A 24,281-nucleotide genomic window follows, 5' to 3' on the forward strand; every position below is an offset into this window, starting at 1 on the left:
CCATTCCTACTAATATTCCTTGTTTTTTGATAACTTTTCTCAATTTCTTTGCTTGAAATACAAAAATCTCCTTCCTAAAAATCTAGTTTTCCAGAAATGTTACTCCGAATCAGTCTACCTCTAATTCTACTGATCGGATCCTGTCAAAGTCTGGGAAAACGTCAAAAATGTGAACCAATAACAATTCCTCTTTGCAAAGGAATCGGATACAATATGACTTCATTCCCGAATAGTTATGGACATGAAAAACAAGAAGAAGCCGGACTGGAAGTCCATCAGTTTTATCCGTTGGTTGAGGTAAGTCGCTTTGAAATTAAGTAGGAATTTTGAGTTTAGATAAATTATTTTCACTCTAAAGTTAAACAAATTCTGTTTTGTTTTCAGGTCGGTTGCTTCCAACATCTGAAATTCTTTTTATGCACAATGTACACTCCAATCTGCCAAGAAAACTACGACAAGCCGATCCTCCCTTGCATGGAACTCTGTGTTGAAGCCCGAAACAAATGTAGTCCGATTATGGCGAAATACGGATTCAGATGGCCAGAGACACTGTCATGTGATGCATTGCCAAAGATGTCTGATCAAATGACAACTGGAAATATCTGTGCAGCACCTCCAGATACACCAAAGAAGGGACACAAGGGACATCACAGTCAGAAGCATCTAGACACCAGTCGTCCAGAAATTGGAATCTCCAAAATTGATAACGAAATGGTTTTCCCTGATTCTGTACCATCTACAGAGTGTCAATGCACCTGCAATCAACCATTCCAATTCGTTGCTTCTGAAAAATCTCGAGTTGGAAATGTGACTAATTGTGCCTACTCTTGTCACTCTCCAGCATTGGCTGAAAATAAGAAACTTGTCAGTAATTGGATGGCATTCTGGAGTATTACTTGCTGTATTCTCGCATCTTTCACATTTCTCACTTTCCTCATCGAAACTGATCGATTCCAATATCCAGAACGACCGATCTTCATGTTGGCATTCTGTCAGCTGATGGTTGCTGTTGGATTCATGATTCGATACTTTGTTGGACATGAAGAGATCGCATGTGACTCGATGAGAATCAAAGGATCAGATGATAACTCTGGATCTCTCTGCTTCGTTGTCTTCCTCTTGACTTATTTCTTCGGAATGGCTGCATCTGTATGGTGGGTGATTCTGTCACTTACATGGGTTCTTTCGGCTGCTTCCAAATGGTCTCCTGAAGCGATTTCCTCGTTTTCATTCCATTTCCACGTGGTCGGCTGGTGCCTTCCTGCCATTCAAACGGTCTTGGTGATAGTTTTTAATGCAATCGATGGAGATCCAATCACTGGAATCTGTTACGTCGGAAATACTGATCTTCAATTCCAACGGATATTTGTACTGGCTCCACTCGTCGTTTATTTCATGATTGGAGTTTTATTCCTTATCATTGGATTCTTCAATCTTTGGAGTATTCGAAACGAAGTACAAAAACAACATCCTTCACTGGAATCTGCACACAAAATCACACAATTGATGAGTAAAATTGGGATATTCTCGTTGTTATACACGATTCCATCACTGCTGATAATCTGCGTTCTCTTCTACGAACAAAATCATCGATCACTATGGGAACAGTCGCAGTTGTGTTCGTGTTCGCCGAAACAGACAATTGGTGAGTTTTTTAAAAAAATTTATTAAAAACATTTTCTTGAAAAAAAAACTAGAATACAAATTTTTGTTTTTAAGTTTCGACTTTTCCAATAACTTTTTTATAATAATTTTCAGGCGACTCTTCCCTAATAATCTCACTAATCAAGACATGCTGTATGTGTATACTTGGATGGACATCTGGATTCTGGGTGTGCAGTACGAAGACACTTTCCTCGTGGAAAAATGCAATTTGTTGTTTAGGTAAGTCAATAATTTCAAAGATCAGGACTACATCTAATTTCATAATTTCAGGATCCTCTCGCTCTTTACCAAAATACCAACCAGCTGACATTCTGTATGCAAAATCAGACATGTCGTCACCTCAATTCTACAATACAAGTCTCCGACATAATCATATTTATGGCGGAATTCCTGACAAGCTGTAACCATCAGTTCCTCCATTTTTTAATATCTTCTTCCTATTCAGGACCAAATCTTTCCTTCCATTACTTGTAGCCTCCAAATAGTGTTTCTATGTGTTTCCTCGAGCTTTTACCTCTTTCCTTCCATCATCATCCCAATGATCTCTCCATCCCGGCACAATCTTTCCCTAATAATTTTATTTTATTTTGTTAATAACTTTTTCTTTGATTATCATCAAATCTCAAGGATTTATTTTTTCTCAACTGATACCTTTTTGGTTTCATTTGAACTATTAACTGCCTGTTTGATTCATCGAGCTTTCCGAATGTACATATATAAAGTTATTAATATATTTTCCAGTATCATCACAATGCCAGAGGTTTTGGAATAACTAGAAAAAATTGAAATGAGAGTTTTATTTTATTTTTAAAAAAACTTTATATTGTTTCATCAGAACGAGTTTCAAAAAGAATCCGAACGTTTAGTGATGCGAATGAATGTCCTGCGTGTACGAAAGAATTTTCGAAGTTGCTCTTGTTTTCGCTGTTGAACTGTCATCAATTGCACGCCCTTTCCTTCTCAGAAGGGCATTTCGATAGCTTGGAATCAGATAAATGACTGCCAACGGGTCGATGAATGGAAATGCAGCAAGAGCTACAGTAGCCACATTCGTGTTCCACCATTCCATATCTATTCCGAAAATTGGAGCATACCAGGACAGGACGGTGGGAAGAAAACTGGCGATGATTGGGATGCAAGTCTGAAATCAGGTTTTCGAGGTGTTTGAATTAATTCCATTTGGAATTATTTGAAGTTCAGATAACTTCCTATATACATTATTCAAAAATATTACTGGTGTCAGATGTATGCCTAGTGTGTTATTTTATTATTCGTATCTCATCGTATCTGAAATGTTTCTGACCTGAATAATTAGGGTTTGAAACAGCTGCTTTTGGAGGCGGAGACTGTTTTTGCTCAGCTTGTTTGTCGACTGCATGTGGGAGATCTTGCGCATGATCTGAACAATGAATCACTATTTATTTTGTGGATGTTCTATTCAGAATGTTCGTTTTCAGCGAAAAAACGATATTCTTAAAAAGTACCTTAAAACCCAGCACAAAGTAAACCGACATTGCATAAAACGATATGATGGTCAAAAGGAAAATTCCAATCCAGCTTCTTATTCGAATGTAGTCGCTAGCATCCTGGAAAAGACCATCCGATAATTCGAATCTAACGAAAAGATTTTGAAGTAAATCTTACATAATATAAGGCAGCCAACATTGGTATTTTTCTGGAATCAGCGCCAAAATCGTTCAGGAAATCGTTTGCTACTATTTCTCGAATCTCATCGTTTCCAGCAAGACATTGTTGGCAAATCTGAAAACATCATGACTGTTGACGTTGTGTTTTTGTTTTTAAGACATCAAATTTTAGAAAAAAAAGTAAATTTGGTAACGAAAACTGACCAATGACCAAGAAGCAGCATGAGCCAATAGAAAAATGATGAAAGTTACAATTCCAATTGGGCGGAAGAATATTGGAAGTTTCTCTGGGCTGAAAAACTTAATGTGGGTGGCTGCAACTCAAAATTTTTGTTTTCTTAATTTGTTTTCCGTTAATTTTTTTCAATTCAGGATGTTTGACTTGTTTTAGACAATTTTCCGATATTTCATTGCTTTTCGATCATGTGAGAGCAAAGTACTTCTCACTTGATTGTAAACTACAGTATCAGTATCACAAAGAAAGAAGTGGACAGTATCACAAAGGAACTTACTGGAACAAAGCCATGTATCTGTAGGCAAAATGAATTATCAGAAGAGCATAGCTGAGGGAAATAAATCCACATCGGTTGGACATTACATGTTGACCGAATTCCGGATGGTCAAAGAATGGTCCCTCTGTTAGGAAGACTACAAATCCATGTTTATTCCCTGTGACTCCCTGTAATTTGACCATTGAGACATTGTAAGGAGAAGAGAGAGTGTAGAGATGCAGACACTCTGACTTCTCTGCAGTCTCTCCCCATAACAACTCTACGGACAGTCCACTTACGATAGGTGTCAAAATCTCGGAAATGGAATAAAAAATATCGAAAACTGCGAAAACTATCAGCAAATACTTGTAGCTTCCCATTTGGGATCTCGATTTAGTGATGACCAAATAGATAAATACAGGATTTATAATGAAACTGAAGATCCCAAAAATTCTTGGAAGGTTCTGATGATACCAGCTGATGTAGATCATTTTGAAAAAGAATGGTAATGAGAATCGAAGAAACAAACTCTTTTATTAAAACCTTGATGACGAAAAAAGGAGGCGGAGAATCTAGAAAAAAAGACGACATCATGCGTTAGAGACCCGTTCCTTTTATTTTGTTTTTTTCGTTGTGATGACTCTAAACTAGAGGAAGTGGGATTAACAGAAAGAATTTAGTTCCATTCAGAAGATTATGTCATCGATGATTTGACATCAAGAAGACAGCTAAAACTCGAGTTCAGGAGAAATCTATGAACTTTGAAAGGTAAGTAGACGGTTGCGTCACAGGGACAACTTATGACTAAGTAATTGGCAATTGTCAGAAATGATTGAGTCACATCTGATGGTTTTTGGTGGACGAATTTAGTTGGTTTCATGAAGAAAGTGTTTGGTTGTTGAAGTTATCTGGAAGGCAGAACACAAAGGATCTCAAACGCGCTTCACAGGAACTCAGGGTACATACATTGTTATGTTGTCATTGCAAGAAAACGATGTTTTTAAAAATTCCCCGAGTTTTGATCAAATTTCTAATGAATATACCTACGATATGCACAACACAGAACCAAAGGATTCTAACCTTTAAGAATAAAACATATCTTCTCTTCGGGGTCTGCTTCATCTTGCTAGGTGTAATGTTTATGAAGGTTATCTCTTCGAATAGAATATTGACTGTTGAAAACGAAAATTTCATTAATTTATATCAAACCAATGTTTGGAGTATGCGATGAGGTTTCCGGATAAATTTCAAAAATGAATATTATAATAAATAAGAAACGTTTTTCAGTAGAAAATGGAAGTGGCATTTCAGCATCATTTTTGAATTATTGGGCGAGTGTAAACGTCGATTGTTGAGTCTCTTCCTATTCCGTGGTGCTCCAGAGTGTGATGGTCGTCGAGAAGTCTTTCTGAAAAATAACACGTTCAGGTCGGAAATTTTGAGAGCCAGGCAAGCATATCTATACCAAAACATTTAGAATGCACCAAAGTCATTTGAAAATGAAACGAAACTAACCTTCTTGCGAAGCAATAATCAAATAAAATGGCAAATTTTGGCTTCTCGAAATTTTCATCTTCAAATCAAAGATCGTATCAAAAGACCAGACTTCTTCTTGGAAACTGCTCCCATTCAAAAAGTTGACCACGTAGAATGAATGAGTGTCTTTCTTGAGTAAGGGTTGCTCCATAATAAGCTTTCCACATTTCTCCCATTCCAACTCATCTTCATTTTTTCTTATCGGGATATCACTGTATTCGTCTTTAACTTTTGAAGACTTTGGTTTACAAAATAGTTTTATGTATTCCGAAAGTTTTGGAGACATTTTGAATTTGAATGAGTAGAAAAATCGATTTACAATCGACAGAAAGGTACAGAGGGGAAATCCACGTCAAAATGCAACAATGGCCTCTTTACCGTCAATCCAATTATATTCATGGACCATCTTTCATCATTCTGCGTCTCTCTATTATATTCATTGTCTTGTGTATTTATACAGAAACGGTTTATTACGCTCCATCTGCCATAGATTCATTCCGTACGACAACACAACTATGCTGTTAATGGGAATCCCTGCAGAACCTATGGGAAGATACATTTCGTCTGAGAAAAGGAATGCAATATTACAGTTAAACGACCGCAGATCTTTTAACGGTCGATCAAGTGTTAATAAGAGATTAGGAGCAAATAATTGGAAACTTTAAAAAGTGTATCAAGTCACAGGGAAAAATCAATTAGCTGATGCTCCGCTATCAATCTTCGAAACATGCTTTCCTTGAGTCGCCGATCCACTCGCTACTGTCGGATCTCTTCTTCTCAAAACTGCATTTCGATAACTCGGAACCAAATAAATGACTGCCAACGGGTCAATGAATGGAAAGGCTGATAAAGCAACTGTAGCGACATTTGTGTTCCACCAAGACAAATCTATTCCGAATATTGGTGCATACCAGGATAATACGGTAGGAAGGAAACTGGCAAAAATTGGGATACATGTCTGGAAATAATTTGATTTGCCCTTGAATGAAAGCTCGATGATATTTTTACCTGAATAATCAAAGTAAGAAATAACTTTTTCTGAAGACGAATGCTATTTTTGCTCATTGTGCTGCTTGCTTGCATAGCTCGGATTTTGATCATTATCTGAAATAGAAAAAAATAGTTCGGCTTCTCTGGCTATAATTGCCTTGTAGCCCAAAACAAAATAAACTGTCATTGCGTAAAATGAAATTACTGTAAGAAGGCCAATACCCAGCCAACTTCGAAATTGGATGTAGTAAGGAGCGTTCTGAAACCAAAAACGAGTTGCAGACTGTAGTGAGGAGTATGTTACCCAATACAGAGCAGCTAACATAGGAACATTTCTTGTGTCTGCATGATACTCTTCCATAAACTCATCTCGAATCAATTCTCGGATTTCGTCATTTCCAGATAAACATTGTTGACATATCTGAATCAATTATTACAAGGAGTACATAAGGAAAACGAACTTACGATAGACCATGACGCTCCATGAATAAATAAGAATAATGCGTAGATCAGAACTCCAACAGGATGGAAGAACTTATTATGTAATTCAGGGCTGCAATATAATCAGAAGGGTTCTGAATATAAGTTCTCATTATCTGTATTTTAAATACATAATTGCTCTGGACTATCGATTAGTATTCAATTCGATAAACTCACTGGAAGAGGGCAATGTATCTGTAAACGAAATGAATAATGAGTAGAGCGTAACTGAGTGAAATAAATCCACATCTGTTTGAAATTGCATGAGCGCCAATTTCCGGATGATCGAAGAACGGACCTTCTGTTAAGAAGACTACGAATCCATGAGAGTTGCCGGTGACTGCCTGAAGCAGCAATTGAAAAGTCTGTAATTTCGGCTAGCTAACTTACCAATGGAGTCAAGAACTCGTTTGTTGAATAAAACAAATCGAAAACTGCAAATGCAACCAACAGAAACCGATAGTTTCCCATTTGAGTTTTAGATTTTGTAAGGGCCAAATATATGAATATTGGGTTGATAATGTAGCTGAACACTCCAAAAATACGAGGAAAGTTTTGATGGTACCAACTGATGTAGATCATTTTTACGATGGCGACTACTGTAGTCTGGTTGTTGTTGACGTGCCGAGATAATATTTGATTAAGATCAGTGAAATAAGGAAAAAGTAGAAAAGATTTCCTTTTATTCGTGATTTGCAGACATGAAAACAAGCCTTAGGGGTTAGGATTTAAGGTTGAATAATACCTGTTTTTCATCGTTTCCATAAAATGTAAAAGTGCTTTCTATTGTTCTTTTATTCAATGATGACTCAAGAAATGACAAAGATGTTTTCAGTTTGCACTGATCTTTCAAATGAATGAGATCATTGAAACGAGCAAAGTTTGAAATTGCGAGATCTGAATTGATAAGTAGCTTCTAAAAATACAAGCTGATTGGTATTTAGTCTCGAAACAATATATTGACAAAGACGTTATTATCTTCTGGAACCCGACTTTTTTTGAAATATTCAGAATACAACACTGAAACTTCATTTTAAATCAAAATCATACATGGTTGAGACAGATTTCAGGATTTCCGGATCATAATGTTCTTGAAGAATTTGTTTCATTTCAACAGTTTCCGTCACAACGGCGCGAGAAGCAGTACTATAATCTTTAGTGTGTCCTTTGAAAATTGGATCTGGTTCGGAGAATCCATTCTTTTCGTAGTGAGCCAGTTGTTCTCTGGAAATAAATTTCGAAAAGAATGAAACATCTAGCTGTTACGGACCTGCATTTCAACAATGCATCCTGTGGCATACGTGGATCCAATGGCTTTGCAAATTTTAAAACGCCATGTGTAAAATTACAAGCAGTCTGGCCCTTTGCTCTTTCAATAATCATGGTTATCTGAAAAAACCAGTTTTTAATGAAACCGAACTATTTCTTTTTACAATTCCATTTTTCTGAAAACCGCTTCTTATGGCGTTTTGAGTAGCTTGAACATCGTAGATCTCTGTGTCATCAATTTTCAGAATAGAATCTCCAAGATAGAGAAAGCGACGAGTAGTTGAGCCCCAGGAGTTGTCAGTAGACTCCACGTAGACCTACAAACATAAAAAGTATTAAAAGAACGCATTCGAGGGATGAAATACCACGTTGGCATACGACTTCACATTGATACCCAGTTTACTACGTGGAAAGTAGATAAGCACGACTTTGAAGTAGACGTATCCACTGTTTGGTTTTTGGTTCATATCTTTTGAATCGGGTTTTTTGATGGAGGCGTTGCTTGGAACGTCTCGAGGATTCAGTCTCTCAACACTAATTATACGACGAACTGTGAGAGTCAGCTGAAATTTACAAATGTTTTCGAACTATTCTAGACAAACTGACATAATGTGGTTTGTTTGTCTTCGCCAGCTTATACAATTCTTCTTGCATCTCTCTCTTTTTTGTCACCGACTTTCCGTTTATTTTCAGTAGATGATCACAGTACTCAATAGGAGGGGACATTGACAGGGGCACACGAGTGAACAACATTCCTTCGGTAACTTTAAATTCTTTGTAATTCGGAGTTCCTGGGCAACAGTCTATAGTGCATGTCACTTCTCGAATCATGTCTTTCGTGATGATGTCTTCCGGAAATTTGCCGGCACGGAACGCGCGTTTTTTCTCCCGAGACAAGTTTCTGGAATCGAACATTTCGAGAATCCACGAGAGTTTCTCTTACAATAGTTCAGCCGACATGATGTTTCAAATCGAATTTGTTGTAAGTATTGTAGTACGAGTTTGATAATTGAGAAATGGAAGGAACACTCGAAACCATTGGACGTGAAGTTTTTGAAGTTTTGGTTCTCACACATGTTTAGTCAGTTCACGTTCAGTTTCATTTTAAACTTGTTTTGTAGTGAAGAAATGGTGCATTCGCTCATGAAAACCTGTACGTAGTCATCAAATGGAAGAAATACCATGAAATTACTGTAGGTAGGAAACTGACACTTCTCTTTCCACGGTCTCGGGTTTTTGTATTTCAGGGATTTCCGAGTTTCACCAACGCTTTGAAAAAATGTCGGGCTTCGATCTTCAGAAACACCAACATTGTTTATCTTTAAATTAATTATCAATATAACAACTATTATATTATTTTCTCGATTTCATTTTATTTTCCGATGAGAACACTGCAAACGTACCGTCGCGGAGAACTGTAGAGTCATTGGATATCTTTAGATCGCTGGTTCGAACCCTGCTCGACGGATTTCTCTTTTGTTTTTTTTATATCATCAAGGTAACATTTATCCCTCACAAATATTCATTCATAGTCCGATTCACTCCAATGAAAAAACAATAGACATTTATCAGAACTTTTATCGTACCCGTCTCTCGAACATGACATTACTATTCGGCGGAACAATATTCCCTGAAGTGTGTCCTTCAGATATCACGCCATTTCTTCTGAGCAGTGCATTTCGATAGTTTGGCACAAGAATAATGATTGCAAGTGGGTCGATACACGGGAATGCAGCTAGAGCTACAGTTGAAACATTTGTATTCCACCATCCGATGTTTATATCAAATATTGGAGCATACCAAGAGATTACTGTAGGTAGGAAACTGGCAATGATGGGGATGCAAGTCTGAAACAAAGAAGGTTTTTAGGTCAATGCCAGAACTGATTCTGACTCACTTGAACAACTAAAGTTAGGAAAAGTTGTCGTTGCAGTCTTATACTTGTTGAACTCAACGTTTGTTCAAATGTAATACTTTTGATTTTCATTGTAATCTGGAAATTTCTAAGTTTTGAAAAGTGATAAAAGATGATAAACCTTGTATCCCAAAATAAAATATACACTCATGGAATACCAAGAAATTATAGTGAGCAAGGTGATTCCGAGCCAACTGCGAAATTGAATTCCAGGACGGACACCCTGAAAACCATACGGTGTTGTCGTGAATCAGTTGGAAGACAAACCCAATATAAAGCTGCCAACATAGGAACTCCGTCAGTGCCAACACCATATTCTTTTATGAAACATTTGGATACTATCTTCCGAATTTCTTCATCAGCTCCTATACAGTTTTGACAGATCTGAAAGTTTTATTTGGAAAAAGACTTGAAAGAGTCATTTGAGATTACCAGTGTCCACGAAGACCCGTGTAACAATAAGAACGTAGTCAACAGTGTTATACCGATAGGTTTAAAAAATAAATGAAGTTTTTGAGGACTGTAAAGAATAAAAATAGTGATCCAATATGTTTATCTGTCTTCCATAATGACTTACAAAAACAATGCCAAGTACCGATACACGAAATGAATTATCAGCAGAGCGTAACTGATAGAAACGAATCCACAACGAATCGACATTGCCCGTTGTCCAATTTCTGGATGATTGAAGAACAATCCTTCAGAAATAAATACAACAAATCCATGTTTGTTTCCTTGCACTCCCTGAAATACTTCAGCTGTTTCATCTTCTTTTTACAATTCCTGAAGTTACCAAAGGTGTTAAAATTTCAGATATCGAATATAAGATATCGAAAATCGAGAACATAATCAAAAGGTTTTTATAGCTTCCGACTTGTGACTTGGTCTTTGTGATAACTAAATAGATGAATATTGGGTTGATTAGGAAACTGAAAGCTCCCAAAATACGTGGAAAGTTTTGATGGTACCAATTTATGTATATCATGTTTAGGAGACGTGAGGCTATTCAGAATGAATATTGTTATCAATACATGTGTTGGATTGATAAAATCCCTTGGGATAGAACTGAGGTTTGTGGTATAATATGGGAAAGGTAGACAAGTTCTTCATTAGACACATCATTGTATGATGTTTGGGATAGAAAGTTTGTGGGTATGCAAGAATATAAGACAGGCCAAATTTGAAAATTTAATTTTATTCACGTGATACGTTGAACTATGCTTGAAAAACGAGCTTTCACAGATTTTCTAACGTCAAAAAACATGAATTTTTAAATGTGAAATTTACCGAGCGGCCCCTGAAAAAGTCACTTTATTTTTATGGTTATTTCTTCCAATTCTTCTTGTTTTGTTTTTAAATTGAAGTTATATTTACGTGACCTTATTTATTAAGATGAAAGAAAAAATAAAATCACAGAAAAGACTCAAGGGTCAATTCTGTGGAAAACTACAAAAAAATGAAGACGTTTTAAAAAACGTGAACCAGAAAGAATTTTCACAGATTTTCCTCATGAGGCAAATCTGTGAAATTACAAAATCTATTGAAAAGGAAAAATATAACGTGAACTTTGGTATCCGATATTTGATAACATCCACGTAGAGCTTATCGGAATTTTCTTATCATCGGAGTTTTCTTCAAAAATAGATAGGTCGAAATCCTTGATTAATTTCAGACAACTGCATCCTAGTGGTCTAATCTGAAAATTGATAATTGAAATCTGTTGATTTCTTAAATCACTCACCTTTCGAAATTTGAGATTTTCAGCTTGCTCCCAAATAAAAATATAAAGAATCCACTGGTAAATATAGTTCAAGTTAAAGTAACTTCTGCAATCATCTGAAATTTATACTCCTCACCTTCTTTTTATCATCTGTCAGACAGAACCATTAAACATACAAACTCACACTACCAGAAAAAGTTGGAATGAATTCTTAAAGGGGGACTGAAGTATTCCAAAAATCGAGATTTTTTTATATGGATCGACTCAGAATTTTATAGAAAAGAGAAAAGTCTCTTGGAGCCAGGTCCGAAAATCAGTCTAAAGCGAGTTATGAGGTCTCAAAGTGTCAAAAAAGGGTCTCTCGCATGGAATTTTTTCATTGTATTTCAACGTAAAATTCTCTCGCCGTGCAGAGGAAAAATGTGAAAATTGAGAGAATAATGCCGTGAACTCTCTTATATCAACTTTCCCTCATGTTCAATTGAGGAAGTGCCTCCATGATTATGAAGTCATTGGTTGGAATTGACCTTGATAACTCAACTGAACAATATCATCACTGTGATTGATCACTGTGAATGATTACTGTGAATAAGGGGGCTTGCATCTATTACAAATAGATGAATCGAATGGTCTCCGTAAAGTGGAAGCAAAAGTTTCTTACTTTTATATGACCAAAAAGTCAATCGTTTGGAGATCACGAAAAACTGCTCCAAAAAATGAGTGGAGATTCACAATTCTTCAAATGGCAAAGGAGAAAGACGCGTCGGAATACGTTCAGATAACGGACACTGAACAATCTGAACTAGATGCAAGAGCTGGAGCAGAAAGAGAGATTGTATGCACAGTCTAATCCCTGAACGTTATCTTTAGTTTTTTTTTCGTAAAAATTGTTGTTTTTCTACGTCACAGTCGGTCTGTTGAGTTATCAAGGTCAATTCCAACCAATGACTTCATAATCATGGAGGCACTTCCTCAATTGAACATGAGGGAAAGTTGATATAAGAGAGTTCACGGCATTATTCTCTCAATTTTCACATTCTTCCTCTGCACGGCGAGAGAATTTTACGTTGAAATACAATGAAAAAATTCCATGCGAGAGACCCTTTTTTGACACTTTGAGACCTCATAACTCGCTTTAGACTGATTTTCGGACCTGGCTCCAAGAGACTTTTCTCTTTTCTATAAAATTCTGAGTCGATCCATATAAAAAAATCTCGATTTTTGGAATACTTCAGTCCCCCTTTAACAACGGACAAAAAGTCACGTAAATTCGAAAAAAATGCCCCAAATAATATATTTTCAATCCATTCCAACTTTTTCTGGTAGTGTGAGTTTGTATTTTAACAGTTCTGTCTGACAGATGATAAAAAGAAGGTGAGGAGCATAAATTTCAGATGATTTCAGAAGTAACTTTATCTTGAAATATATTTACCAGTGGATTCTTTATATTTTTATTTGGGAGAAAGCTGAATATCCCAAGTTTCAAAAAGTGAGTCATTTTAGAAATCGACAGATTTTAATTATCAATTTCCAGATTAGACCACTCGGATGCAGTTGTCTGAGATTAATCAAGGATTCGGACCTATCTATTTTTTGACTCCGATAAGAAAATTCCGATGAGCTCTACGTGGATATTATCAATATCGGATACCAAAGTTCACGTTATATTTTTCCTTTTCAATAGATTTTGTAATTTCACAGATTTCCCTCATGAGGAAAATCTGTGAAAACTCCTTTCTGGTTCACGTTTTTTTTAATGTCTTCACTTTTTTGTAATTTTCAACAGAATTGACCCTTGAGTCTTTTCTGTGATTTTGTTTATTTTCTCATTTCTGTTCAAATTTTTTCCTCTGGAGACTATTCTGTGGATGTGTTTTGAATAAATGAAATGTTGAAGGTCACGTTATTATAATTTCAATCGAAACTAAAACGAAATAAATTTAATTTAATAGAGCAAAAAATCATTTCTCCCACTATTTCAATAAATGAAATAGCGAATCAAAAATTAAGAGAATTATCTTATAATAATTTAGAAAACACGTGATTTGAGGTTTTCTGTGAGAAAATTACGTTTTCGCCATTGAACGCGTTTATTTTTTTTCAAATTTTGAAATTTTGAAATTTGGCCTGCCTTATATTGCATCATCTGCCTAGAGATTTGAGAATGTTGTTCCCCAAAAATAATTTATTCTGAATTTGAAAGAGATCCAATTAGTACACTTGAGTAGCCGCCGAACTATCCATGTTCGGTCTAACTGTGGAGGTTACCGAATTGAAATAATTGATCGGTTTCTTGACAACACCCAAGAGTTTGTTACGATAGTTTGGCAACAAGAGGATAATCGCCAACGGGTCCAACACTGGAAACGCTGAAAGTGCGATAACTCCCAAATAATTATTCCACATTCCAAGATCCAATCCGATAACTGGTCCATACCAAGCCACCATACAAGGCGAAAAACTTATGCAAATCGGAATGAAAGTCTGAAATTTATTATCTTCGATAAACTCGAAAAGCATTGATACTCTGAATATCACTAACCTGAACAGCCAACGCTTTGAAAAGTTGTCTGTGTAGCTTTTGAGTTGTTTTTGATACACCTGGGTTATCTGCCAGTTTTTTCATAATCTGCCATCCGAGAATAATGTATAAAGAGACTGCATAAGTGGATATTCCAGTTAGGATTAGAATTCCCATCCAACTTCTTCTTTTTATTTCGGGACTCGCATCCTGAAATGAACTTTGATTTGAAGTTCATTTGATCAGATCAAAAGAATCAATTGAGTTTGTTTTTTTACAGACCGAAAGTTTAAACTATTTTACTGGAGACTATAACTCGTTATTTTACACACTCAAACTTACAAAGAACAATGCCATCAGCATAGACAAATCATGAGAATCCACATTGTAATCTTTCTTAAATGCCTCATAAATATAGTCGTAAACTTCTTTGTCTCCATAAAGAAACATCTCACAAACAGTACTCCAAGCGACTCCATGAATAATGAAAAATACAAATAATCCGAAAAGTCCAGATGGTCGAAGCAACAAATCGATGATGTGAGTGCTGAAAAAGTAAAGATTCGTAAAAATTCAAAGAAAGGAAACACACTTGAACAGCACAAAATATCGGTAGATGAAATGAATGACCAAGATTCCATAGGACAACGAAATACATCCACATCTGATGGAAACGGCTAGCTGTCCGAGGTGTCCTGTCTGAAAATAACGTTGAGTTTATAACCATCAACTAATAGAGAACTCACCCCAAAAAACGGACCATCAGCCAAATAAATAACAAAAGCTGCTCCAGTTCCATGAATTGAAACGGGAACAATCAATTCTACGGAAGAATAAACCATGTCAAAAATTGCAAAACCAATCAAAAGATATCGATATTTCCCGATTGAAGTCTTCTTTTCACTCAATATCAGCCACATGAAAAGTGGATTGAAAACGAATGAGAGAATTCCAAAAAGTTTGGGGAGGTAGTGATGGGACCAGTGGATGTACATTACTCTTTAACTGAAAATATTTTGATGAAATTCAATTTTAAGCTAACATTTTCAGCGCGAATAATATGTTATCTCAAGTATTTATACCGCTAGAACCTCCAAATGTAGTCAGAATAAGTGGAAAGATTAATTTGTATCTCTCTCGGCTGAAAATAAGAAAATAAGGTACGTAAGAAGTGGGTGAACGTGATTAATGAACACTTAGGAATAGACCGAACTAGTCATCCGGATGAGGGTTTTTGGACTTTGTGTAAGATCAGGCAAGTAGAAAAAATACAAATTTATCTGACTTAAAAATGAGTCATCAAGAGAATAATTGATGTTTCAGAAGGTAATGAGGAAGAAAAATACACGAAATTGGACCCGTGTAATGCTCAAAATGTTTGGAAATTATTGTTATTTCATTATTAGACTAATGGAATCTGGTGTTCAGAAATCTACGGGAATCGGTTGATGAACTATTGAGATATCAAAATCACTAGAGCACATAATCAAGGGATCAAAATTTTCTAAGTAAGTGTTCATCTTTAAAATCTGAGTTTAAAAAATTATATGCTGTCCATTAAACGAAGAAACCAGTGAGTTCTGATCGAGTGTGTTATTCATCAGCTTTGGAATACATAATACAAATGTTGTGTTTTGAAAATGATTTGAGCGATCTGAAATACGTACGGATGACTGTTCATATATCTGAACAAAAATAATCGTCAACACATCTGAGTCAAAAAATAAGTCCAAATATGGAGTTCGTAATGGAAGGTAGGGACGAAAACCTATCAGTTGCTTTACTAGGGAAGGATCCCGAGTCAAGATGGAGTTACATGTCAAGATATATATCACTAGAATCGAAATTTTGCGCTGATTTCAAATCTGTATTCCAATTTTGCTAAACGATCTGGTGAAAAAAAGTTATTTGCGATTTTGTGGCTTCCCAGTGCAAAAATTACCATTTTCAAGACACCCAAAATTAACGTTTTACTCATTTTTTTCAAATTTTTTTGTGTTGTACGTGCAGTTCCAATCATGTAAATTGTATTGTTCGTGTTGGAACTTCAGAAAATTTTCAGACAAATTTTTTGTAGATGGGTCATTTTTGAAAATTTAAGAAACGTCACAAAAATTTTTCTGAAAATAAATTCTGAAATCAAACTATGCCATCTTTACATCCGTGGTCATACGTACAAAACAAAAAAATTTGAAAAAAATGAGCAAAACGTTAATTTTGGGTGTCTTGAAAATGGTAATTTTTGCACTGGGAATCCACAAAATCGCAAATAACTTTTTTTCACCAGATCGTTTGGCAAAATTGGAATACAGATTTGAAATCAGCGCAAAATTTCGATTCTAGTGATATATATCTTGACATGTAACTCCATCTTGACTTGGGATCCTTCCCTAGTTAGCAAAAATTCGAGAAATTGTAGAGAAACAAGTTATTGAAAGTGTGAAAGCAGTTTAAGAGAGAAACGGAAAAAATAGACTACGCAGATAATTTAAAATCAGGAAACGTTCTTGAGGTCATCAAATCCCGACGGTAGTCACTAAGGGATTCTGATTTCAAAGAACTGTTATGTCTGTAAATTATTTGAAGTCAGCCATCATACTTCTAACAATCAAAACAATTTATTTATTCCAATAACAGCAAGACTTGAAATTCTAGCTTTCCCCTTTCCAAATATTCTTCTTCTCAATCCAGGTAAACACAAAATAACAGCCAGAGGATCAATGAATGGGAAGGCAGACAATGGAACTGCTCCAGTGTAATTCAACCATTTTCCAAGTTTCATATTAAACATTGGGGTGTACCAACTCAACATACAGGGAGCAAAACTCAGGCATATTGGGACTGCAGTTTGGACAATCAGAGCACGAAACAGCTCTCGTTGTAGTTTTGCTGTTTTCTCACTCATTCCAAGTTGCTTTTGTTTTAGATGTTTCATTATCTGGAAAGGAATAAAATGGGCTTATGAGATGTTCGATTGGATACACATCTGACTACTCACCAAATAAGAGAATGTCATAAAAATTGAAATTGACCCCACCGATACTGTAGTTCCTGCAATTGCTCCGAACCAAGATTTTATCAATATTTCAAGCGGAGCTTCCTGAAAAAATAACTGCTGAGAGCTACATTTATTTGTAGAAACTCACTTTATACATCAAAGCAAAAAAGTTTAATTTCAAAGAATCGGCTTCATAAAGTTCTAGAAAATCTTCTTGGATGTACTTCCGAGTTTCTAAGTTCGGAACTGCAACTATATAGGCTATCTGAAACAGAAGCATAAGATCAAACAACGTATTCAACCAACCCCAATCCAAAATATAGAAAAGGAAGCACACAGAAAAAATGATGCAATCATGTATATTGGAAAGTATTTTTGAGTTAAAGAGCTCCCTTTGACAGTAAGATATCGATATACGAAATGGCTGATTAGAACTGCGTAGGTGCATCCAATCAGCGAGCATCTCAAGGCAAGTAGGAGCATTCCTAATTCAGATTGTTTGAATAGCCACCCGTCGCTGAGAAATATCAAAAAACAATAGCGAAATCCATGAACTCCCTGAAAAGTTTATCTCTTACAAACTCTAGCCACCACCATGAACTTACGATAGGCACAAAAATGTCCATCAATGAATGAAATATGTTGAAAAGTGCGAAATATGAGAACAAATATCGATAGTTTCCCAAGTTGACCTTCTCCGTGAATATCAGATAAACGAAATATGGATTTACAATAAATGCTAAAAAACCAAAAATTTGAGGAGTATAATGATGAAACCAACTTATATACATATATAAAATTAACTGAAAAAGTATCCCATGTCCATCTGATAGATGCCGAGGAACTTGTTTGAATTCCCCATCGTGCTCATTATTTTTCATTAAACTGTTTTCATTCGTTTTTCTTTCAATATGAATTGACGCATTTCATAGACATGTCGACGTTTTCCTTCGATTGGTCTCTATGATACAACCGGATCTTTGAGTTTAAACAGAGATACTGCGATAAAATTTGTTCTTTAACATTTCTAGTGTATTTATTCTTTTCTTTATCACAGAAAGTTTCGGAACTTTTCAGCGTTCATACAATTTTCAACCAAATTTAAAACCACATTCCTTCCGATTTTCAAACTGCAGATTTTCCACATGCAATTGCTCGACTGTAAACACCGTAGCCAAAAATAGATATACACCTTAAATAAATGATTTCCAACTGATATCATAACTTCCACTCACTGTAGGTCATCTACTAATCCATTTATATTGTTCGTTGTAACCATAAGTTGAAGACAATTCTGCGAAGAGTATGCTCCATCTGGTTGGCCTGTTATGAACATGTATCCGAAACGGTCTTTCAACGTTGAATCGGAAAATGTGAACGCCTGTAATTAACTTGTCACTAATGTACGCTTACTAGAGAAGTGCGCGGAGTCGCAGTGGGCTTTTGACATGAGATTTATATCATTCGAAAGCTCTGAATATATCATGAACGAATATGAAATTTTAAAATGCCCAATGTAGATTTTCAGACCGACTCACAAGAAAATTCATTTCACGTCATGAAATTCTGCGTCGACCCATGGCTTGTTACCTGGATTTCTCAATCCACATGGGCTTGGGCAATTTCAAATAACATATTTGTTTGTTGCACGGTTTCAGCTTTCGAATGATATATGTTCCATATCTAAAGCCCACTGCTACCCGGCCCACTTCCCTAGCTAATGGAAGGAGTGATACCGTTATGTTACTACAAGTCGAAATAAAAATCGCATTCCCTCCATCACATTCCTCTGTTCGTGATCCATCGATCCAAACTCCAACTCCGTATGGAGATAGTCGATTTCCAAAGATTTGAGTAGTCGTGTCTGAAATATATGTATGTCAATTAGGGTTTGCTTGCTTGACCAACCTCTCAGAAAATCTCGTTCTTGTATCGTATTTGGTCCCGTTATTCTCCCCCCGACTTTCTCACACAACTCGATTCCTTGATCTTTAGTTATTGTAGAAAGTGTTTGACTGACTTCAATCTGGGAAACTCCTCACTAGTTTTTATAACTAAAAAAACTAACTCCAATACAGTAGTCGGCAGTTCCTCTTAAGAAATGAGCATAGTTTTCCCGGCACACGGGGACAGGTGTGGTACGTTTAGTTGTTGTTGCCTAAAGATGTGCACTGATACCTCATGGGGATGAGTTTAACTTACCTTGAATGTTAATCTTGCTGTGGTTTTAAGAGCGGTTGTTGTAGAGCTAACCAGAGAGGAAAAATTGAAATGTGGTGAAGTACTTGAATAATTTGAAAATGTAGACAATCTTACAGGCAAAGTGATATTTGATGTTGGACAAACGGGTTCATCTTCTGGTTGGGACTGAAATGGATAATAAAGAACGAGCCAAACTTTGTTTCTATTTTTGCTTTTTATTCATGTACCATCGATTAATCTCACTGTGTTCAACTCACTTTGATCCCGATTGGAAAACCATCTTCGTTTACTTCCACCGTTTCTACATTCCCATATGGACAGATAAAACATGTTTCCTGCTTCCAGTAAAATAGCTGAAACACCAGTTAGATATATGAAATACCAGTCAGATATTCTACCGTATTCAAACTGTGTTCTATATAATCAAAAAATTGAAACTCACTTCGCAGGTTTCATTATTTCCACACAGAGCTGCACAACTCAAGACCTTATTCTGTGATAAGTCATCCAAACTTTTGGAGAGATCATCACAGTTCAGATTGTGAACTAATGTTCCAGTCATCAAATTGATTTTTACTTTTGACTCCTGCAAGACTAATTTCTTTAAACTTTTGGAGCTAACTTCCACGTTACCGATGTTTTTATCAGGAAAAGGAGCAAAAAACAGTTTGGAATCAAATGCATTATTGTCTGAAATTTTGAATTATTGAAAACTAGTTTTTCGAGATGCAAGCTATTCAAACAATATTGAAGATCTGAGGAAATGGCGAGTATACATTTACGAAACCATGGAGATTAGATGGCCTGTGACTTGCCCACATGAGCAACCATGACCGTGATTGACGAATAATTGCTTCATTTTGAGTAGGCGTAAATCAAAAACTATTTCGTTGAAAACATCTCTGGTTTTATTTTTAATAAAAGAAACTACAGTATCATCCCTTTATTTTTATCTCGTATTTCCAATCCGGGTTTTGTAAATACTTGAATGTCGCAAATAGGCTGTCTTTTGATACATACTTTAGTTTGAAAACATCCAACTCAAACAAAATTTTAATACTATTGTTTTTCTGAAATATGCACATCAGGAGATGGTTACAGTTGCTACTATGGAACACATCGCCATTTCTTTGTTTTAGAAAAAAAGATTATTGACACAATTGCTGGTCCCTAAACCATTCGTGATCACATGATTTGTTTATTTTTATTTTTAAAGGATTTCGAGTGAAGCTGGAAAAATAATAGCTTAGTCACGAGTGCATAATAAACTAAATAATATTTATTTAAATCTGTTTTCAGTGAGCATTGCACATTATTTTCATTGAACTCAACATTATAAGAAGGCGATCAATCCGGATGGTGTTTTTTTCGTATTATTTTTCATTCAATGAATTGAACATTTTGGAATTGCTGTCCTTCTGATTTCACATGATTCTCAATGTTGAATAAAATATAGGTTACGACTAGTTTTGTCTCTCCGTTTCACTTCTAATAACTGGTTATACATTTCTCTTTTTCTTTTCACATTTTCAGTACTCAAATATTTTCCACATTTCTTTCTCCTACCTCAATCAATATTCTGAAACTACAATGATACTTTCATATACCCCTGAATACATATTAGAAATAGGAGCTTACCAAATTGCAACAGGCGATGTTAAAGGACATTTTCAAAGGCCTGATGATGATTCTGTAACAAAAAAGGTGACGTATGCAACATTAACACTTCAGAGTATAATGAGTAGTATCAATTTGTTTATTCAAATTATATGCATTGTTGTTAGTCTGTACAAACGATCTACTATAAAGGTGAGTTGATAAAGTATTCCAGATGACTTCGTTCACTTCATTCAGGGACCATTCTTCACACTCATTTTCATTTTTGCCCTGACAGTTACCTCCCGTGTGATATTTCATTCCGTTGCATTGGCTTTGAATTCACATCCTAACGCGAGTCTTGTTTACAGAATGTCTAGACTTTCTCTTTATATTGACTATTGGAGTAGTCTTTTCTCTGTAACAATAACTTTCTTTTTATCACTAAATCGATGTCTATGCTTTCTATCTGAAAAGTGGAACGGCCGAATTTTTGTTGGATTACGTATCTTCTGTTTGATTATTTTCTGTATGATTATATCAGTTTTGGGAACTTTTGGAATCATAATCACTTCTGAAATAGTGAGAAAATATTATACAAACACAGGATTCATCGATACGGGATCAGATACTGGATATAAAGTTGTGAGTTTTCAAAACTTCTATTTACGTGACTTATGATTTGAGATCTCTTTATTTTTAGTCAATCAACCGGTTCTTCAACATGTTTCCAGTTGGATCAGTGGTCTGTTACATTCTTTTATTTTTCCATTTACGCAATGAAAACAAGGGTCGATTGAATAAATCTATATTTTCGAAACGTGGAGAAAACAAGGTTTTCTCTCATCTTATAATCACTGCAATTCTATATTTAGTTAGTGATTTCTCTCACACTTTTTGAGTACATGTAATTTCAGATACTCAACATTATGTACGAAGTTGTTGTTGTTTTTGGGAACGAATTCTCATTGCAGTTATTGACTTGGCTGACAGTATTAACTATTTTCAACTATCTGCCGGAAATATCTCTGTCACTTTTGTTTATTTTGGATACAATGCATTTTGGGATTTCTAATTTAAAGTTCCCAAAAAAGAAGGTTAGAAGAACAACTGCAATAAAGTCAATAAACAATGTTTGATGGCACACACAATAATGTTTGAAGTTTAATAAAAAAACGTGGAGAGCTACTGATGTGGTCAGTTTGGTTTACTGTTTTTTGTATGAATTTTTTGTATGAGTTTCGGAAATCTCGGAGAACGAATAGAATTTCAGAAGTTCAAGCTTCTCAGATTTCATAGAAATCACAAAAAGATCCTTGCGTGTGCTAGTTTTCCAATTTCTCAGAATTTCAATATCATTCGAAGATTTCTGAACATTTCTCGATAAATCTCGTTCATTTTGTCTGCTCTCCACACAAACGAACATGCGACTATTTGTCATCATTCGATCCATTTTCTTCACGGTTCTTCTAGCCGCCAGTTGGATGTTGGTGTTCAATTCTCAACTTTGCATTAATTATGTTCCACACCAATTGGAAGATTGCGAACAAGTTGTTGAATCGATTTCTAAAATCAATCATGATGAGTTGAATGTTTCAGAAAAGGTATGGAATTGATTGTCTTGCTGCCATTCCCCCGATTTTTTTCAGATAAACTCTAATCGAGCCACCCGATCAGGTGATGAAAAAACAAACGAGTTTGGGAATTCCTCTTTGCTCAACTCCACGAATTCTGATAAAATGCAGTCGGGAAATGTCACAATGGTTGACAAATGGCACAATCTTCATAAGAACGATGAGAGTATCACAATCAATGTGAAGTCATGTTTTGATGTAAGTGTATGTCATCTTGCATTGACTACTGTACTCATTTTCAGTTTTCCGTTGGGGATATTATAAGTGGTTCGAAGTTGGAATACTCGAGTGTTTTAACTCCACTTCGACTTATTCTTATTCTTATCGTCACTTCTTTCCTAGTTGCAATTCTGGATCTGAGTGCGAGAATGATTGTTCATCCTCTTTCAATGGTGAATTCAGGAAGTTCAGAATGTAAAATTGACTATAACGTTTTCAGATTCAATGTGTCGGTCACAGTTTCATCCAATTCGTACTTTGGGGTACAATTCTGGTGAAGATAGAAATGTATAGAAGAGGATGGATTATGAGTTGGTTGACAGCCAATCAACCCTCAACAGAAATTCCAATGTATCCAACGGAATGGGCCACTTTCGAGTTGTTTGCATTCTTCATCATGCTTCTTTCGATTACCGATTCTTTGTTCTTCAAACATTTGTTGAAGAAAGTTAAACTTGTGAAAAGTGAAGGAGTCTATAGATGTATTGATCAGGATAGTACTTGATGAGAATAAAGTTTTCATTATTGTCAAAGTTCCTAAAAATCTCATTACATTATAATATATGAATTGAAACGTTTGAACTTTAAATTAAAGCTGCAACTTGTTAGGATTTTTCCATTGAACGAACTCTGGAAGCCCACTATAGCCACTATTATTTAACAGTACTAGTAATACTCTCGATCCACAAACCGATAAAAACTTATTTGAAAATAGCGCGCTTTTGTTATGTACGTGAGGGCGCACTTGCACCACCACTTTTTTATTGAAATTTTTTGAGTGATCGACCGTTTTTCCGTTATTTTCTCCTGTTCAAAGAGCGTTGGACACATCATTGGAGGCTATAAAAACGCTGTGATTAAAGGTCTTTCAAACTTCTTATCAATTGAGAAATAAGTGAATTGCAGACATAAAAAGAATTAATTAGAATTCAAGCGAAGTTGGAGAACTGATTAAAAAATGAAATGTTATAAACAGTCTAATTTAATGTTGAATGGTGATTTTCATGGGCAATTTTTCTTTTAACTAATAGCCCTAAAATCTATAGAATTAGAACTGCCATATTATCCCTTATGGACAGCATCTGTCCACGTAGCACCTTGTCTCTGCGTTCACGCAGTCCAGTTATCGATTCAGCCTGCTTTCTTTTTTGTGTGTCATTTCACTCGTCTTCTTATTTCGTCTACTCGTTATCTGCATATTTCGGAAACGGTTTTCTTCTTCAAAAATCAAAATTTCAGAAAAAATGAGGCGCGCTCAGTATGAGCAGCACGTTCCTAATCGAATTATTCCACCACAAGTGCCTACTTCGTAAGTATTACCTATTTTTATAATTTTCTGCCGTATTTTCAAACTTTTTTGTAGAACAGATTTGAATATTTATAAGATAATTTTCTAACG

The 24,281-nt window shown here is 35.6% G+C and overlaps 9 protein-coding genes across 9 annotated transcripts; 2 read left to right on the forward strand and 7 right to left on the reverse strand.

Moving 5' to 3' along the window:
* Positions 1 to 96: 96 nt before the first annotated feature.
* GCK72_019275 (uncharacterized protein) lies at positions 97 to 2,069 on the forward strand (the record flags this gene model as incomplete). Its single annotated transcript, XM_003115580.2, has 4 exons — positions 97 to 297; positions 385 to 1,645; positions 1,759 to 1,884; positions 1,936 to 2,069. 4 exons carry the CDS (start codon positions 97 to 99, stop codon positions 2,067 to 2,069), a joined length of 1,722 nt encoding a protein of 573 aa, XP_003115628.2.
* Positions 2,070 to 2,527: 458 nt separating this feature from the next.
* On the reverse strand, positions 2,528 to 4,005 carry GCK72_019276 (uncharacterized protein; the record flags this gene model as incomplete). Its single annotated transcript, XM_003115574.2, has 6 exons — positions 2,528 to 2,806; positions 2,969 to 3,064; positions 3,150 to 3,251; positions 3,310 to 3,426; positions 3,516 to 3,603; positions 3,824 to 4,005. 6 exons carry the CDS (start codon positions 4,003 to 4,005, stop codon positions 2,528 to 2,530), a joined length of 864 nt encoding a protein of 287 aa, XP_003115622.2.
* Positions 4,006 to 5,115: 1,110 nt separating this feature from the next.
* GCK72_019277 (uncharacterized protein) lies at positions 5,116 to 5,624 on the reverse strand (the record flags this gene model as incomplete). Its single annotated transcript, XM_003115667.2, has 2 exons — positions 5,116 to 5,210; positions 5,318 to 5,624. 2 exons carry the CDS (start codon positions 5,622 to 5,624, stop codon positions 5,116 to 5,118), a joined length of 402 nt encoding a protein of 133 aa, XP_003115715.2.
* A 405-nt stretch (positions 5,625 to 6,029) lies between these two features.
* GCK72_019278 (uncharacterized protein) lies at positions 6,030 to 7,279 on the reverse strand (the record flags this gene model as incomplete). The annotated part of the gene is made up of 6 exons (XM_053732953.1): positions 6,030 to 6,296; positions 6,347 to 6,442; positions 6,633 to 6,749; positions 6,794 to 6,881; positions 6,986 to 7,152; positions 7,199 to 7,279. The coding sequence occupies 6 exons, from the start codon at positions 7,277 to 7,279 to the stop codon at positions 6,030 to 6,032; spliced, it is 816 nt and encodes a 271-aa protein (XP_053581866.1).
* A 557-nt stretch (positions 7,280 to 7,836) lies between these two features.
* On the reverse strand, positions 7,837 to 9,037 carry GCK72_019279 (uncharacterized protein; the record flags this gene model as incomplete). The annotated part of the gene is made up of 6 exons (XM_053732954.1): positions 7,837 to 8,032; positions 8,079 to 8,197; positions 8,242 to 8,394; positions 8,443 to 8,640; positions 8,684 to 8,978; positions 9,021 to 9,037. The coding sequence occupies 6 exons, from the start codon at positions 9,035 to 9,037 to the stop codon at positions 7,837 to 7,839; spliced, it is 978 nt and encodes a 325-aa protein (XP_053581867.1).
* A 617-nt stretch (positions 9,038 to 9,654) lies between these two features.
* Positions 9,655 to 10,839, reverse strand: GCK72_019280 (uncharacterized protein; the record flags this gene model as incomplete). Its single annotated transcript, XM_003115678.2, has 7 exons — positions 9,655 to 9,924; positions 9,975 to 10,070; positions 10,114 to 10,215; positions 10,260 to 10,376; positions 10,425 to 10,512; positions 10,570 to 10,736; positions 10,786 to 10,839. The coding sequence occupies 7 exons, from the start codon at positions 10,837 to 10,839 to the stop codon at positions 9,655 to 9,657; spliced, it is 894 nt and encodes a 297-aa protein (XP_003115726.2).
* Positions 10,840 to 13,923: 3,084 nt separating this feature from the next.
* On the reverse strand, positions 13,924 to 15,228 carry GCK72_019281 (uncharacterized protein; the record flags this gene model as incomplete). The annotated part of the gene is made up of 5 exons (XM_003115434.2): positions 13,924 to 14,196; positions 14,255 to 14,443; positions 14,576 to 14,780; positions 14,826 to 14,932; positions 14,980 to 15,228. 5 exons carry the CDS (start codon positions 15,226 to 15,228, stop codon positions 13,924 to 13,926), a joined length of 1,023 nt encoding a protein of 340 aa, XP_003115482.2.
* A 1,613-nt stretch (positions 15,229 to 16,841) lies between these two features.
* GCK72_019282 (uncharacterized protein) lies at positions 16,842 to 20,117 on the reverse strand (the record flags this gene model as incomplete). Its single annotated transcript, XM_053732955.1, has 12 exons — positions 16,842 to 17,171; positions 17,232 to 17,333; positions 17,380 to 17,496; positions 17,649 to 17,748; positions 18,467 to 18,612; positions 18,968 to 19,095; positions 19,140 to 19,257; positions 19,300 to 19,389; positions 19,434 to 19,598; positions 19,691 to 19,786; positions 19,876 to 20,019; positions 20,067 to 20,117. 12 exons carry the CDS (start codon positions 20,115 to 20,117, stop codon positions 16,842 to 16,844), a joined length of 1,587 nt encoding a protein of 528 aa, XP_053581868.1.
* Positions 20,118 to 22,453: 2,336 nt separating this feature from the next.
* On the forward strand, positions 22,454 to 23,387 carry GCK72_019283 (uncharacterized protein; the record flags this gene model as incomplete). Its single annotated transcript, XM_003115322.2, has 4 exons — positions 22,454 to 22,633; positions 22,679 to 22,861; positions 22,906 to 23,055; positions 23,103 to 23,387. The coding sequence occupies 4 exons, from the start codon at positions 22,454 to 22,456 to the stop codon at positions 23,385 to 23,387; spliced, it is 798 nt and encodes a 265-aa protein (XP_003115370.2).
* Positions 23,388 to 24,281: the final 894 nt, after the last annotated feature.

Source organism: Caenorhabditis remanei, chromosome V (assembly GCF_010183535.1).
Source record: "Caenorhabditis remanei strain PX506 chromosome V, whole genome shotgun sequence".
NCBI lineage: Eukaryota > Metazoa > Nematoda > Chromadorea > Rhabditida > Rhabditidae > Caenorhabditis > Caenorhabditis remanei.